The 16,655-nt window shown below is 43.9% G+C and overlaps 2 protein-coding genes and 1 pseudogene across 2 annotated transcripts in view; all 3 read right to left on the reverse strand.

Moving 5' to 3' along the window:
- Positions 1-16,655, reverse strand: part of LOC133664599 (oocyte zinc finger protein XlCOF6-like) — a 221,356-nt pseudogene that overhangs the window by 204,377 nt on the left and 324 nt on the right.
- The window catches only part of LOC133664600 (oocyte zinc finger protein XlCOF6-like), a 191,302-nt gene that overhangs the window by 82,539 nt on the left and 92,108 nt on the right, over positions 1-16,655 (reverse strand). The gene's annotated exons all lie outside the window — the stretch shown is intronic.
- LOC133664689 (oocyte zinc finger protein XlCOF19-like) lies at positions 9,530-11,031 on the reverse strand. The gene is made up of 2 exons (XM_062069526.1): positions 10,909-11,031; positions 9,530-10,670 (listed from the first exon to the last, which is right to left on the reverse strand). Exon 2 carries the CDS (start codon positions 10,621-10,623, stop codon positions 9,724-9,726), a length of 900 nt encoding a protein of 299 aa, XP_061925510.1. The 5' UTR covers positions 10,624-10,670; positions 10,909-11,031; the 3' UTR covers positions 9,530-9,723.

Below are 16,655 nucleotides of genomic sequence, written 5' to 3' on the forward strand. Positions count from 1 at the left end.
GACTGGTGCATCCTAAAGACCCGACACCCCACACCCACAAAAACAATCTGGTGTGTGCTAACCAGTGTAATGATGAATGCGCTTGTGGAGGTTGCTCTCCTGTGGGTTCTCCTGACCACAAAGATCCTCGCGTGAACCCGTGGGTCTGGTGTAACAATTTGTTTATTGTCTGTACACGCGCCAGGCCAATCAATCAATCAATGTTTATTTATATAGCCCTAAATCACAAGTGTCTCAAAGGGCTGCACAAGCCACAACGACATCCTCGGTACAGAGCCCACATACGGGCAAGGAAAACTCACCCCAGTGGGACGTCGGTGTGAATGACTATGAGAAACCTTGGAGAGGACCGCATATGTGGGTAACCCCCCCTGCCCTCTAGGGGAGACCGAAAGCAATGGATGTCGAGTGGGTCTGACATAATATTGTGAAAGTCCAGTCTACAGTGGATCCAACACATCAGCGAGAGTCCAGTCCATAGTGGGGCCAGCAGGAAACCGTCCCGAGCGGAGACGGGTCAGCAGCGCAGAGATGTCCCCAACCGATGCACAGGCTAGTGGTCCACCCGGGGTCCCGACTCTGGACAGCAAGCACTTCATCCATGGCCACCGGACCTGTGCAACTCCCCCTCCCAAGGGAGAGGGGAGCAGAGGAGAGAAGAAAAGAAACGGCAGATCAACTGGTCTAAAAAGGGGGTCTATTTAAAGGCTAGAGTATTCAAATGAGTTTTAAGATGGGACTTAAGGTCAGCACTCTTTTTGTCAACTTTTCAGTCTTTTCTGGTGTAAAGTCCAACTCCCATCGCTGTGTTTCGTCTCGGCTGCTGCTAATAAGCATGGCAGGTGATTGGATGATCACCTGCTAGCTGGGTAATCCAATCACCTGCCAGCTGTGCTTCGAGGCCGGTCCTTCCACACCCCACTTCGCGGCAGGCCCGCAGACCACGTCCCCCTCCACATACCTCCACCGGCAGACTCAGGCTGGGAAGCCGTCCGGCCGTGCCTACTCACCCCCCCGTGTGGGAGCAGGAGAGGAAGTCAGCCACGGCCATCTGTGCCCCCAGCCTGTGGATCACCTACTGTTGTAGGGTTGTAAAGCTAGATACCAACGGGTGACCCGCGCGTTAGCATCCTTCATGCGGTGGAGCTACTGGAGGGGTTTGTGGTCCGAGCAGAGGCCGAATGTGCGCCCCAGGAGGTAGTACCGGAGGGCACCGATCGCCCACCGGATGGCGAGGCACTCCCTCTCCACCGTGCTGTACCTCGCCTCCCGGTCGGAGAGTTTTCGGCTAATGTACAGCACCGGGCGGTCGACGCCCCCCACCTGCTGGGACAAAACCGCTCCCAGCCCTCTGCCCGACACGTCAGCCTGCAAACAGAACGGGAGAGAAAAATCAGGCATGTGCAGGACTGGCTCCTCGCAGAGGGCCTTCTTAACCCTCCCAAACGCCTGCTGACACTGCTCCGACCACTGGACCAGTTCTGGAGCACCCTTTCGGGTGAGGTCAGTTAGTGGGCTGGTCAAGTCCGCAAACCGGGGGATGAACCTCCGGTAGTAACCTGCCAGCCCCAAAAACTGCCTCACCTCTTTTTTTCGTCTTGGGAGTCGGGCAGGCCGCAATTGCCGCTGTTTTATCTACATGCGGGCGCACCTGCCCTCCTCCTAAGCGCCTCCCCTTGCCGCTGGCTGGCTGCCATCACCTCTGTCAGCACTTGCCCTAACACCGCCAGGGGGTCGTCGGACGCTGCCATCTTCGGTCAGGTACGTTGGGCGCTAAAATGTGGACGTTGCCCTCCTGTGGCTTCTCCTGACCACAAATATCCTCGCGTGAGCCCGTCGGTCTGGTGTAACAAAGTTTTTATTGTCTGTACACGCGCCAGGTCAGCACTCTTTTTGTCAACTTTTCAGTCTTTTCTGGTGTAAACTCCAACTCCAACTCCCATCGCCATGTCTCGTCTCGGCTGCTGCTAATAAGCAGGACGGGTGATTGGATGATCAGCCCCAACTGGGTAATCCAATCACCTGCCAGCTGTGCTTCGAGGCTGGTCCTTCCACACCCCGCTCCGCGGCAGACCCGCATACCACGCCTCCCTTTACATACCTCCACCGCCAGACTCAGGCCGGGAAGCCGTCCGGCCGCGCCTACCCGCTTTTAGATGGCCTACGGCAGATATATAGTGATATTATGAGCCAGGTAACATAAGAACTCCATTACCCAGCATGCTGCAGTAGTGAAGCGCACGCGCAGTAGCCTCGTTTAGGTTGTTTAATGTAGACATGCCGGCAGCGGGATGTTTTTGATGAGTACGCTATGGAGTAAACTTTAAGAATTCAGTCTGCATCTTTTATGATTAGACAAGACAGCACATATATTTGCAAGGCCATTTTCAAGAAGGATATTTAAAGAGAAACTACATCTTGTGAGACCATGTCGGCCAACCCCGGAAGCTAGCTCAGTTGTCGATGAAATGTGAGTTCAGATATTTTATTTCTTTATTTTTTCACGTTTAAAATGTTTTTTGCAATTGAGATTTTGACAGTACCACATAAGATATGTTTTAAAGGCCTACTGAAATTAAATTTTCTTATTTAAACGGGGATAGCAGATCCATTCTATGTGTCATACTTGATCATTTCGCGATACTGCCATATTTTTGCTGAAAGGATTTAGTAGAGAACATCGACGATAAAGTTCACAACTTTTGGTTGCTGATAAAAAAAGCCTTGCCTGTACCGGAAGTAGCGTGATGTCGCAGGTTGAAAGGCTCCTCACATTTCCCCATTGTTTACACCAGCAGCGAGAGCGATTCGGACCGAGAAAGCGACGATTACCCCATTAATTTGAGCGAGGATGAAAGATTTGTGGATGAGGAACGTGAGAGTGAAGGACTAGAGTGCAGTGCAGGACGCATCTTTTTTCGCTCTGACCGTAACTTAGGTACAAGCTGGCTCATTGGATTCCACACTTTCTCCTTTTTCTATTGTGGATCACGGATTTGTATTTTAAACCACCTCGGATACTATATCCTCTTGAAAATGAGAGTCGAGAACGCGAAATGGACATTCACAGTGACTTTTATCTCCACGACAATACATCAGCGAAGCACTTTAGCTACGGAGCTAACGTGATAGCACCGTGCTTAAATGCAGATAGAAACAAAAGAAATAAGCCCCTGACTGGAAGGATAGACAGAAGATCAACAATACTACCAAACACTGGACCTGTAACCACACGGTTAATGCTGTCCAGCCTGGCGAAGCCTAGCAATGCTGTTGCTAACGACGCCATTGAAGCTAAATTAGCTACGGGACCTCGACAAAGCTTTGCTAAAAACATTAGCTATCCACCTACGCCAGCCCTCATCTGCTCATCAACACCCGTGCTCACCTGCGTTCCAGCGATCAACGGCGCGACGAAGGACTTCACCCGATCATCGATGCGGTCGGCGGCTAGCGTCGGATAGCGCGTCTGCTATCCGACTCAAAGTCCTCCTGGTTGTGTTGCTGCAGCCAGCCGCTAATACACCGATCCCACCTACAGCTTTCTTCTTTGCAGTCTTCATTGTCCATTAAACAAATTGCAAAAGATTCACCAACAAAGATGTCCAGAATACTGTGGAATTTTGAGATGAAAACAGAGCTTTTTTGTATTGTATTCAATGGGGTACCAATACTTCCGTATGAATTGTTGACGTCACGCGCATACGTCATCATATCTAGACGTTTTCAACCGGAAGTGTGGTGGGAAATTTAAAATTGCACTTTATAAGTTAACCCGGCCGTATTGGCATGTGTTGCAATGTTAAGATTTCATCATTGATATATAAACTATCAGACTGCGTGGTCGGTAGTAGTGGCTTTCAGTAGGCCTTTAATTGCTGATGCGGGTTTGTTGATTTTTAAATGCGCCAGAAAATAACCCGTTTTGTACAATGCACAGTAGTGTATAAATGTGTTTCTGTACAGTATTTATTCAGCAATGGTCATGTGGTGACATAAATGATGATATTTTGAGAGGTAATCATCGAAGTCGGACATCACTAAAGGCCTAGGTGGGAAACGCACGGCCCACCACTGCTGGTAGTAGTCAATCCACAGCGATCGTTCTGCCACACAATAACTCAATGCTAACGCCTTTGGCTTTGAGAGTTAGGATTGCTCGTTTGCATCAAAACATTTGTTTTGTAACTACTATAGGGCGAAACCATTTTTGCCCAGGCACACCCTCCTGGTTTTGGAGTATAAATATTTGAGGTTTTGGCACCAGCCGCTGGACTAGATCTGACCAATCTAAGTCTATGAGCACAAACTGATGAAGCTTACTTGGATGACCGGGGAAACGTCTTCTGAGACAAACCACACAGTCCAGTTGCGATCGATTGAACGCCCTGAGATGACAATGACCTGATGAAAGAGAACATTCATAGACATTTTCAACAATTATTCATTGGATGTGCATTCACCTGTGCAAGTGAGGAAATAGGAGAGAGGACAAGATTTAGATTGCCGTACGTAACTTTGTTGACCACTTTATTATACACTCCGTTACTGTATATGCCACAATATCTGTACTGCCATATATTTACTAAGGAGCCAGTGTTTTAAAGGCCTACTGAAAGCCACTACTACCGACCACGCAGTCTGATAGTTTATATATCAATGATGAAATCTTAACATTGCAACACATGCCAATACGGCCGGGTTAACTTATAAAGTGCAATTTTTAATTTCCCGCTAAACTTCCGGTTGAAAACGTCTTTGGATGATGACGTATGCGCGTGACGTAACCAGTGAAACAGAAGTATCGGTACCCCATTGAATACAAAACAAAATAGCTCTGTTTTCATCTCAAAATTCGACAGTATTCTGGACATCTGTGTTGGTGAATCTTTTGCAATTTGTTTAATGAACAATGAAGACTGCAAAGAAGAACGTTGTAGGTGGGATCGGTGTATTAGCGGCGGACTACAGCAACACAACCAGGAAGACTTTGACTCGGATAGCAGACGCGCTAGCCGACGCTAGCCACCGACCGCACAGATGATCGTGGTAAAGTCCTTCGTCCTTCCGTCGATCGCTGGAACGCAGGTGAGCACGGGTGTTGATGAGCAGATGAGGGCTGGCTGGCGTAGGTGGAGCGACGAATGTTTTTATCATAGCTCTGTGAGGTCCCGTTATACTAAGTTAGCTTCAATGGCACCGTTAGCAACAGCATTTTTAAGCTTCGCCAAGCTGGAAAGCATTAACCGTGTATTTACATGTCCCTGGTTTAATAGTATTGTTGATTTTCTGTCTATCCTTCCAGTCAGGGATTTATTTATTTAGTTTCTATATGCAGTTAAGCACGATGCTATCACGTTAGCTCCGTAGCTAAAGTGTTTCGTCGATGTATTGTCGTGGAGATAAAAGTCACTGTGAATGTCCATTTCGCGTTCTCGACTCTCATTTTCGAGAGGATATAGTATCCGAGGTGGTTTAAAATACAAATCCGTGATCCACAATAGAAAAAGGAGAGAGTGTGGAATCCAATGAGCCAGCTTGTACCTAAGTTACGGTCAGAGCGAAAAAAGATATGTCTTGCACTGCATTCTAGTCCTTCACTCTAATGTCCTCATCCACGAATCTTTCATCCTCGCTCAAATTAATGGGGTAATCGTCGCTTTCTCGGTCCGAATCGCTGTAGCTGCATTGAAAACAATAGGAAAATATGAGGAGGCTATCAACTGACTACGTCACGCTACTTCCGGTAGGGGCAAGGCTTTTTTTTATCAGATACCAAAAGTTGCGATCTTTATCGTTGTTGTTCTCTATTAAATCCTTTCAGCAAAAATATGGCAATATCGCGAAATGATCAAGTATGACACATAGAATGGATCTGCTATCCCCGTTTAAATAAAAAAAAATCATTTCAGTAGGCCTTTAATAAATACACAAAACAGTCTTTTCACTTTGACCTTTTGGCAAACAAAATAAAAAGTGGGTTACAACAGCAATCGTTAACAGACTGATATCAGCCACCTTCATCACAAAACAAAGACTAAAACAAACAACAACCAAATTCACATCTCACAAACGGCTGACGTTCAGTTTTCAATGATTTCTTCATGACGTATAGCTCCACGCCTGATTCAGTGAGACCTTCTTTCTGTTTCTGTCAATCAGTCAAAGTGGAGTCTTCAGTGACTGACATTCAGTAACCCGCAAGAGTTTGGTTCAGTACCCGTGATTCAAATATTTGGTCAAACACAAAGTGTTTCAACTCAGACTAGAAGTGGAAAGCAGAGTTGATATCTGTTGTTTTGTAGTTCGTGTAACTGTTGCATGATTCTTCTTTCTTGTTTTAATTCAGCTAGCATAACGGGGGGCGGGGTGTCACTGAACGAGTTAATGAAGACAAGATCACGTAAAACTTGATCATTTGGTCCAGGACTCACCCTTCACGAGTGAGTACATACACTGCAGCGGGAGACCAAGAAAAGAGAGACAAAAGTTGGTTAAAAAATAAATAAAAATAGTTATGCTAAAAAATTTTATTGATCAGGTCAGAATTTTATTCTACAAGGTCTCATGTAAAGGTTACAACCATGCTCTCAATTAGCAAGTACAAACAACAAAGCCAGATGAGGTGGTTCGGGCACCTGGTCAGGATGCCACCCGAACGCCTCCCTAGGGAGGTGTTTAGGGCACGTCCGACCGGTAGGAGGCCACAGGGAAGACCCAGGACACGTTGGGAAGACTATGTCTCCCGGCTGGCCTGGGAACGCCTCGGGATCCCCCGGGAGGAGCTGGACGAAGTGGCTGGGGAGAGGGAAGTCTGGGCTTCCCTGCTTAAGCTGCTGCCCCCGCGACCCGACCTCGGATAAGCGGAAGAAGATGGATGGATGGATGGAAACAACAAAGCGATATTACAAAACAATATTTGGACACGGTCAGCTCATTAATTTTAGAAAAGCCCTCCAACCCTGAGCCAGACTCTAGTCCTCCAAGCCCCGAATTTAGCGTGAACAAACGTGATCTAAACAAACCAAAGAATAAGAATCATAGCAACCACCGTAGCAACAACCAAAACGCAAAAACAGGCAACATAGGTGAGGACATACAAGGAAGGAACGATGGTGGTCTCGGGACTATTATGAGTAGAGTTATATTTAAAGGCCTACTGAAAGCCACTACTACCGACCACGCAGTCTGATAGTTTATATATCAATGATGAAATCTTAACATTGCAACACATGCCAATACGGCCGGGTTAACTTATAAAGTGACATTTTAAATTTCCCGGGGAACTTCCGGTTCAAAACGCCTTCTGAGGATGACGTATGCGCGTGACGTAGCCAGTAGAACACAGGTATGGCTTCCCCATTGAAGCCAATACGAAATAGCTGTTTTCATCTCATTCTGGATGTATTCTGGACATCTGTGTTGGTGAATCTGTCGCAATTTGTTCATTGCATTATGGAGAAAGAAGCTCAGCAAGCAAAGAAGAAAGTCGGTGCGAAGCGGAGTATTTTGCGAGGGAAGTCAGCAACACAACACAGTCGGTGTTTCATTGTTTACATTCCCGAAAGATGCAGTCAAGATCGAAGAACTCGGACAACAGAGACTCTTACCAGGAGGACTTTGACTTCGTTAACAGACGCAGACGCGATACCGTGAGTACGCTTCCAAACATTTGATCGCTTGCTATAACTAGCTCGAGCTAGTAGCTAGGAGCTAGCATAACAAACACCTAGGTGTTTGTTGTTTGTTATGCGAGATTCATTTGTGGCATATTAAATATAAGCCTGGTTGTGTTGTGGCTAATAGAGTATATATATGTCTTGTGTTTATTTACTGTTGTAGTCATTCCCAGCTGAATATCAGGTCACCCCCGGCTCTCACAGCATCTTCCCTATCTGAATCGCTTCCACTCCCCACTAGTCCTTCACTTGCACTTTCCTCATCCACAAATCTTTCTTCATCCTCGCTCAAATTAATGGGGAAATCGTCGCTTTCTCTGTCCGAATCTCTCTCACTTCATGCGGCCATCATTGTAAATAATAGGGAACTTTGCGTATATGTTCAATTGACTACGTCACGCTACTTCCGGTAGGGGCAAGCCTTTTTTTTATCAGATACCAAAAGTTGCGATCTTTATCGTCGTTGTTCTCTACTAAATCCTTTCAGCAAAAATATGGCAATATCGCGAAATGATCAAGTATGACACATAGAATAGATCTGCTATCCCCGTTTAAATAAAAACAATTCTATGTGTCATACTTGATCATTTCGCGATATTGCCATATTTTTGCTGAAAGGATTTAGTAGAGAACATCGACGATAAATTTCGCAACTTTTGGTCGCTGATAAAAAAAAGCCTTGCCTATACCGGAAGTAGCGTGAAGTCACTGGAGGAAGGACTCTTCACATTTTCCCATTGTTTACAATGCAGCGAGAGAGATTCGGACCGAGAAAGCGACGATTACCCCATTAATTTGAGCGAGGATGAAAGATTTGTGGATGACGAAAGTGAGAGTGAAGGACTCCAGTGCAGTGCAGGACGTATCTTTTTTCGCTCTGACCGTAACTTAGGTACAAGCTGGCTCATTGGATTCCACACTTTCTCCTTTTTCTATTGTGGATCACGGATTTGTATTTTAAACCACCACGGATACTATATCCTCTTGAAAATGAGAGTCGAGCACGCGAAATGGACATTCACAGTGACTTTTATCTTCACGACAATACATCGGCGAAGCTCTTTAGCTACTGAGCTAACGTGATAGCATCGGGCTCAAATGCAGATAGAAACAAAATAAATAAATCCCTGACTGGAAGGGTAGACAGAAGATCAACAATACTATTAAACCATGGACATGTAAATACACGGTTAATAATTCCCAGCTTGGCGAAGCTTAACAATGCTGTTGCTAACGACGCCATTGAAGCTAACTTAGCAACGGGACCTCACAGAGCTATGATAAAAACATTAGCGCTCCACCTACGCCAATCAGCCCTCATCTGCTCATCGACACCCGTGCTCACCTGCGTTCCAGCGATCGACGGCGCGACGAAAGACTTCACCCGATCATCCGTGCCGTCGGCGGCTAGCGTCGGATAGCGCGTCTGCTATCCAAGTCAAAGTCCTCCTGGTTGTGTTGCTGCAGCCAGCCGCTAATACACCGATCCCACCCACAACTTTCTTCTTTGCAGTCTTCATTGTTCATTAAACAAATTGCAAAAGATTCACCAACACAGATGTCCAGAATACTGTGGAATTTTGAGATGAAAACAGAGCTTTTTTGTATTGGATTCAATGGGGTACCAATACTTCCGGCTCAACGATTGACGTCACGCGCATACGTCATCATACATAGACGTTTTCAACCGGAAGTTTAGCGGGAAATTTAAAATTGCACTTTATAAGTTAACCCGGCCGTATTGGCATGTGTTGCAATGTTAAGATTTCATCATTGATATATAAACTATCAGACTGCGTAGTCGGTAGTAGTGGCTTTCAGTAGGCCTTTAATGGATCACTGTGAATCATATATAAAAACACTATCTAACATTACAAACCATTTATTGACTTCTGTTTTAACCACGACCTACATCCCTGCAGAAGACCATTAGTGACTCTGCATGAGACCATTTAAAGAGGACTTCCAAAAGTTGTATTTTCCTGTGTGTATTCTGATATTACTTTTGTTAGAAAAACAGTGTGCGGTAAAAGCCACACACTGGTTAACTTAAAGGTTTTTCTCCTGTATGTGTTCTCTTGTGTCTTTCCATATGCTGTTTGTGTGCGTATCTTTTACCACAAACTGAACAACTGAATGGTCTTTCTCCTGTGTGTGTTCGAGTGTGTGTTTGCATAGATCTCTTGTTGGAGAACCCTTTACAGCAAATTGAACAATTGAAAGGTTTTTCTCCCGTGTGCGTCTGCATGTGTTGAATCAAGTTAAAGTTTTTAGAAAACCTTTTGCCACAGTTCAGGCAAATGAAAGGTTTTTCTCCTGTGTGTGTTCTCATGTGTGACCGCATGGTTCCGCTTTGAGAAAACCTTTTGCCGCAGTTTGAGCAAGTGAAAGGTTTTTCTCCTGTGTGTGTCCGCATGTGGTCAGTTAAATTACCATTTGTAACAAAGTATTTTGCACAAACTGAACAACCAAATGGTTTTTTTCCTGTGTGCGTTCTCATGTGTGTTTGCGCTTTACTTTTGTAGGAAAATCTTTTACCGCAAACTGAACAACCAAAGGGTTTTTCACCTGTTTGTGTAGTCATGTGTGATTTCCTATTTACATTAACATGTGACGTTGTGTCCTCACTATCTGATAGTGGAGCTAAGAGCTTGTCTGCTTGTGATCCTCCACAGTGGTCTCCATCAGCTTCTGTTGTCATGTGTTGTGTTGAGCTGCTGCTTGGAGGCTCCGCCTCTCTCTTCTCCTCACTTGAGGACTCAGGTGGTTTGTCTTCATGTTCTTCAGTCTTCACAGAGACAACAGTCAGTGGAAACTTGGAAAGATCAGCCTCCTCCTGCCCTAGAAAACACTCTCCCTCCTGTGTGATCCAACATTCCTCCTCTTCCTCTTTAATGTGGGGGGGCTGTGGATCCTCCTGCTTCAAAGTGTGGCTCACTTCCATCGACTGTGGGCAAGGTTCTTCTTGACGACCAAGCAGCTGCAGGACGTCTAAAGCAGAAATTTGAATTATTTTCAATTTCATTGTTTTGTGAAGCATAGCGCTATTATTGTGAAGCCGCCACCCGGACATGTGTGATTGGTATGAGAAAAGACTTGACATGTTTTGACGATGAAAAAAGTGACTGTAGATTTCTTCTTTGCCGTCTTTTTTCTGCTAAGCTTGTACTCCATTTTACTAAAGCAGTTCAAGTAACAATCTAAATGTTATGTTACAAACGCACTCAACTGTAATCCAAACACGGACTTGAAGCTCCACCTCACTCCAAGCAGCAATGCCCGCCAGCAGCGTTCGCTCCAATGATGTCGTCTCATGGCGACTGGAGGTAAAACTGTCTTGTCTCGTCCGGAGAACGACTTGCCATGGCTTTGGACCTGAGATTTCCATCAGTCCCCCCCTTCTTTGTTCCGTTCTGCTAGCTATTTTGAGCTTGTGGCTCAGCAGTGGTATCTGGACGCCAATACACACTAATCCAAACTACAGAACGGGCCGAGGGTCAAAAATATTTATTGCGCGTTTAAAAAAAAGATTGTTGTTAAAGGAATTTGTAGTGTATATATATACACATACATACATATACATATATATATATATATATATATATATATATATATATATATATATATATATATATATATATATATATATATATATATATATATATATATATATATATATATATATATATATATATATATATATATATAGGGGCTGTCAAACTACAAGTTCCTTTAACAACAATCTTTTTTTTAAACGCGCGATAAATATTTTTGACCCTCGGCCCGTTCTGTAGTTTGAAGAAGTGTGTAATGGCGTCCAGATACCACTGCTGAGCCACAAGCTCAAAATAGCTAGCAGAACACATCCATATATATTTATATATATATATATATACAAACCCCGTTTCCATATGAGTTGGGAAATTGAGTTAGATGTAAATATAAACGGAATACAATGATTTGCAAATAATTTTCAACCCATATTCAGTTGAATATGCTACAAGGACAACATATTTGATGTTCAAACTGATAAACCTTTTTTTTTTTTGCAAATAGTCATTAACTTTAGAATTTGATGCCAGCAACACGTGACAAAGAAGTTGGGAAAGGTGGCAATAAATACTGATAAAGTTGAGGAATGCTCATCAAACACTTATTTTGAACATCCCACAGGTGAACAGGCAAATTGGGAACAGGGATTTATTTGTTTTTCTTTCTATCTGCATTTGAGCCTAATGCTATCTCGTTAGCTCAGTAGCTAAAGAGCTTCGCCGAAGTATTGTCGTGGAGATAAAAGTCACTGTGAATGTCCATTTCGCGTTCTCGACTCTCATTTTCAAGAGGATATAGTATCCGAGGTGGTTTGAATTACAAATCTGTGATCCACAATAGAAAAAGGAGAAAGTGTGGAATCCAATGAGCCAGCTTGTACCTAAGTTACGGTCAGAGCGAAAAAAGATACGTCTTGCACTGCAGTCTAGTCCTTAACTCTAACGTTCCTCATCCACGAATCTTTCATCCTCGCTCAAATTAATGGGGTAATCGTCGCTTTCTCGGTCTGAATCGCTCTAGCTGCATTGAAAACAATAGGAAAATATGAGGAGGCGATCAACTGACTACGTCACGCTACTTCCGGTAGGGGCAAGGCTTTTTTTTTTAATCAGATACCAAAAGTTGCGATCTTTATCGTCGTTGTTCTCTACTAAATCCTTTCAGCAAAAATATGGCAATATCGCGAAATGATCAAGTATGACACATAGAATGGATCTGCTATCCCCGTTTAAATAAAAAAAAATCATTTCAGTAGGCCTTTAAATTCCAATTATAATGTTAAAATATACGCGGAAAAAACAGTTTATTGCTCGTCGCCTCGTACTAGCAGTTTTTTACTATTTAGAATGCACAGTAAAGAGGAATAGGCATTCTCGTCCCACATAAAGAATGTGAAGGAGGGACGAAAAAATTCAAAAACAACGTGCAGGTCCTTTTTAATAAAGGATATTTTTGGGGAATGGTTGTGTTAAAAAGCAAGTAAGAATGTCATACCCAGGATGAACAACAGTTACATTTTACATATACAGGGGTTCTTAACCTTTTTGACCTTTGGGCCTAAAAAATGTTAAAAAAAAAAAATCTGGCCATAATTTAAGCGCCAATAAATATACAGCTTCATCAATCAAGTTATATTTTTTGCACTTTAGCTCCGGACTTCTTCTGTTTGTTCGATATTGTCATTACTGCCACAAGTGGTGGAAGACTGTATTACAACTGAGTACCGCTGTGGCCCTGACAGACCGCAACTGACACACAAATATTTTTGGGTAATTTCTAGGGGGCGCCCGCGCCCTTTGGTTAAGCATTGTGGTATTAGATGATATGTGGATGTTGTGCTTACCTGGACTGTGATGAAGCTGTGAGGACTCAGGTGGTTTGTCTTCATGCTTTTCAGTCTTCACAGAGACAACAGTCAGTGGAAACTTGGTGAGATCAGCCTCCTCTTGTCGTTTATGTTTTTCTCCGGTGTGTGCTTGCATGTGTGAATAAAAAAGATCAATATGAAGGAATTCTTTACGACAAATCCAGCAGGTAAAAACTATTCTAGATGTTTCTTTCTTAAAGCTTTCAGAATGTTTGTTGTCTGTGTGAGTCCTCGTATCGCCTTCACAGTCTGTATGACTGCTCAAAGGGACCTCGGTGTCTTCACCCTCAGGAGAGTGTGACGTTGTGTCCTCACTATCTGATAGTGGAGCTAAGAGCTTGTCTGCTTGTGATCCTCCACAGTGGTCTCCATCAGCTTCTGTTGTCATGTGTTGTGTTGAGCTGCTGCTTGGAGGCTCCGCCTCTCTCTTCTCCTCACCTGGACTGTGATGAAGCTGTGAGGACTCAGGTGGTTTGTCTTCATGCTCTTCAGTCTTCACAGAGACAACAGTCAGTGGAAACTTGGTGAGATCAGCCTCCTCCTGCCCTAGAAGACACTCTCCCTCCTGAGTGATCCAACATTCTTCCTCTTCCTGTTTAATATGAGGGGGTTGTGGATCCTCCTGCCTCCAACAGGAGCGCCCCCCTGCTGCTGAAGGGGACGTTCTTCTTGAAGACCGTTCATCTGTTGGATGTCTGCAAGACATAACACAAACACACTTTAGCTCAGGCATGTCAAACATTATGTAGTCCATCAAATACAAAACCCAAAACCAGTGAAGTTGGCAAGTTGTGTAAATGGTAAAAAACAAACAAACAATGATTTGCAAATCATTTTCAACTTATATTCAATTGAATAGACAATATACTTAATTTTCGAACTGGAAAACATTGTTATTCCAGCCATCCATTTTCTACCGCTTGTCCCGTTCGGGGTCGCGGGTGTGCTGGAGCCTATCTCAGCTGCATTCGAGCGGAAGGCGGGGTACACCCTGGACAAGTCGCCACCTCATCGCAGGGCCAACACAGATAGACAGACAACATTCACACTCACGTTCACACACTAGGGCCAATTTAGTGTTGCCAATCAACCTATCCCCAGGTGCATGTCTTTAGTTGCAAATATTAGCTAATTTGGAATTTGATGCCTGCAACATGTTTAAAAAAAGCTGGCACAAGTGGCAAAAAAGGCTGAGAAAGTGTGAACAAATGCGTGAGCAAATTGTCGAACAGATTAAGACCAACATTTGTCAACAATCTATTGCAAGGGATTTAGGAATTTCACAATCTGCGGTCCGTAATGTCATCAAATGGTTCAGAGAATCTGGAGATATCACTGCACGCAAGTGATGATATTACGGACCTTCGATCCCTCAGGCGGTATTGCATCAAAAAGCGACATCAGTGTGTAAAGGATATCACCACATGGGCTCAGGAACACTTCAGAAAACCACTGTCAGTAACCATAGTTGGTCGCTACATCTCTAAGTGCAAGATAAAACTCTACTATGCAAAACCACAGCCATTTATCAACAACACCCAGAAACGCAGTCGGCTTCGCTGGGCCTGAGCTCATCTAAGATGGACTGATACAAAGTGGAAAATATGCCACTTGAGTTGATTTATTGTGGAAAACCTTGTTACATTGTTTAATGCATCCAGCGGGGCATCACAACAAAATTAGGCATAATATTGTGTTAATTCCACGACTGTATGTATCGGTTGTTATCAGCATCGGTAATTAAGAGTTGGACAATATCGGAATATCGGCAAAAAAGCCATTATCGGACATCTCTAATATTCAGCAATGTACAAACCCCGTTTCCATATGAGTTGGGAAATTGTGTTAGATGTAAATATAAACGGAATACAATGATTTGCAAATCATTTTCAACCCATATTCAGTTGAATATGCTACAAAGACAACATATTTGATGTTCAAACTGATAAACTTTTTTATTTTTGCAAATAATCATTAACTTTAGAATTTGATGCCAGCAACACGTGACAAAGAAGTTGGGAAAGGTGGCAATAAATACTGATAAAGTTGAGGAATGCTCATCAAACACTTATTTGAAACATCCCACAGGTGGACAGGCAAATTGGGAACAGGTGGGTGCCATGATTGGGTATAAAAGTACATTCCATGAAATGCTCAGTCATTCACAAACAAGGATGGGGCGAGGGTCACCACTTTGTCAACAAATGCCTGAGCAAATTGTTGAACAGTTTAAGAAAAACCTTTCTCAACCAGCTATTGCAAGGAATTTAGGTATTTCACCATCTACGCTCCGTAATATCATCAAAGGGTTCAGAGAATCTGGAGAAATCACTGCACGTAAGCAGCTAAGCCCGTGACCTTCCATCCCTCAGGCTGTACTGCATCAACAAGCGGCATCAGTGCGTAAAGGATATCACCACATGGGCTCAGGAACACTTCAGAAAACCACTGTCAGTAACTACAGTTGGTCGCTACATCTGTAAGTGCAAGTTAAAACTCTCCTATGCAAGGCGAAAACCGTTTATCAACAACACCCAGAAATGCCGCCGGCTTCGCTGGGCCTGAGCTCATCTAAGAAGGACTGATGCAAAGTGGAAAAGTGTTCTGTGGTCTGATGAGTCCACATTTCAAATTGTTTTTGGAAACTGTGGACGTCATGTCCTCCGGACCAAAGAGGAAAAGAACCATCTGGATTGTTATAGGCGCAAAGTTAAAAAGCCAGCATGTGTGATGGTATGGGGGTGTATTAGTGCCCAAGACATGGGTAACATACACATCTGTGAAGGCGCCATTAATGCTGAAAGGTACATACAGGTTTTGGAGCAACATATGTTGCCATCCAAGCAACGTTACCATGGACGCCCCTGCTTATTTCAGCAAGACAATGCCAAGCCACGTGTTACATCAACGTGGCTTCATAGTAAAAGAGTGCGGGTACTAGACTGGCCTGCCTGTAGTCCAGACCTGTCTCCCATTGAAAATGTGTGGCGCATTATGAAGCCTAAAATAGCACAATGGAGACCCCCGGACTGTTGAACAACTTAAGCTGTATATCAAGCAAGAATGGGAAAGAATTCCACCTGAGAAGCTTCAAAAATGTGTCTCCTCAGTTCCCAAACGTTTACTGAGTGTTGTTAAAAGGAAAGGCCATGTAACACAGTGGTGAACATGCCCTTTCCCAACTACTTTGGCACGTGTTGCAGCCATGAAATTCCAAGTTAATTATTATTTGCAAAAAAATAAATAAAGTTTATGAGTTTGAACATCAAATATCTTGTCTTTGTAGTGCATTCAACTGAATATGGGTTGAAAATGATTTGCAAACCATTGTATTCCGTATGGAAACGGGGTTTGTACAATGTAGAAAACACAGTTTTAAAGTATTGACACATTCGGCCGGCATAGCTCGGTAGGTAAAGTGGCCGTGCCAGCAACTTGAGGGTTCCCGGTTCGATCCCAATTCCGCCATCCTAGTCACTGAAGTTGTGTCATTGGGCAAGACACTTTAACCACCTGCTCCCAGTGCCACCCACACTGCTTTAAAAAAATGTAACTTA

This window comes from Entelurus aequoreus, linkage group LG14 (assembly GCF_033978785.1).
Source record: "Entelurus aequoreus isolate RoL-2023_Sb linkage group LG14, RoL_Eaeq_v1.1, whole genome shotgun sequence".
Taxonomy (NCBI): Eukaryota; Metazoa; Chordata; class Actinopteri; order Syngnathiformes; family Syngnathidae; genus Entelurus; species Entelurus aequoreus.

Excerpts from the sequence above, each read along its gene's own strand:
- LOC133664689 (XM_062069526.1), bottom strand. The coding sequence starts at position 10,623 with ATGGAAGTGAGCCACACTTTGAAGCAGGAGGATCCACAGCCCCCCCAC.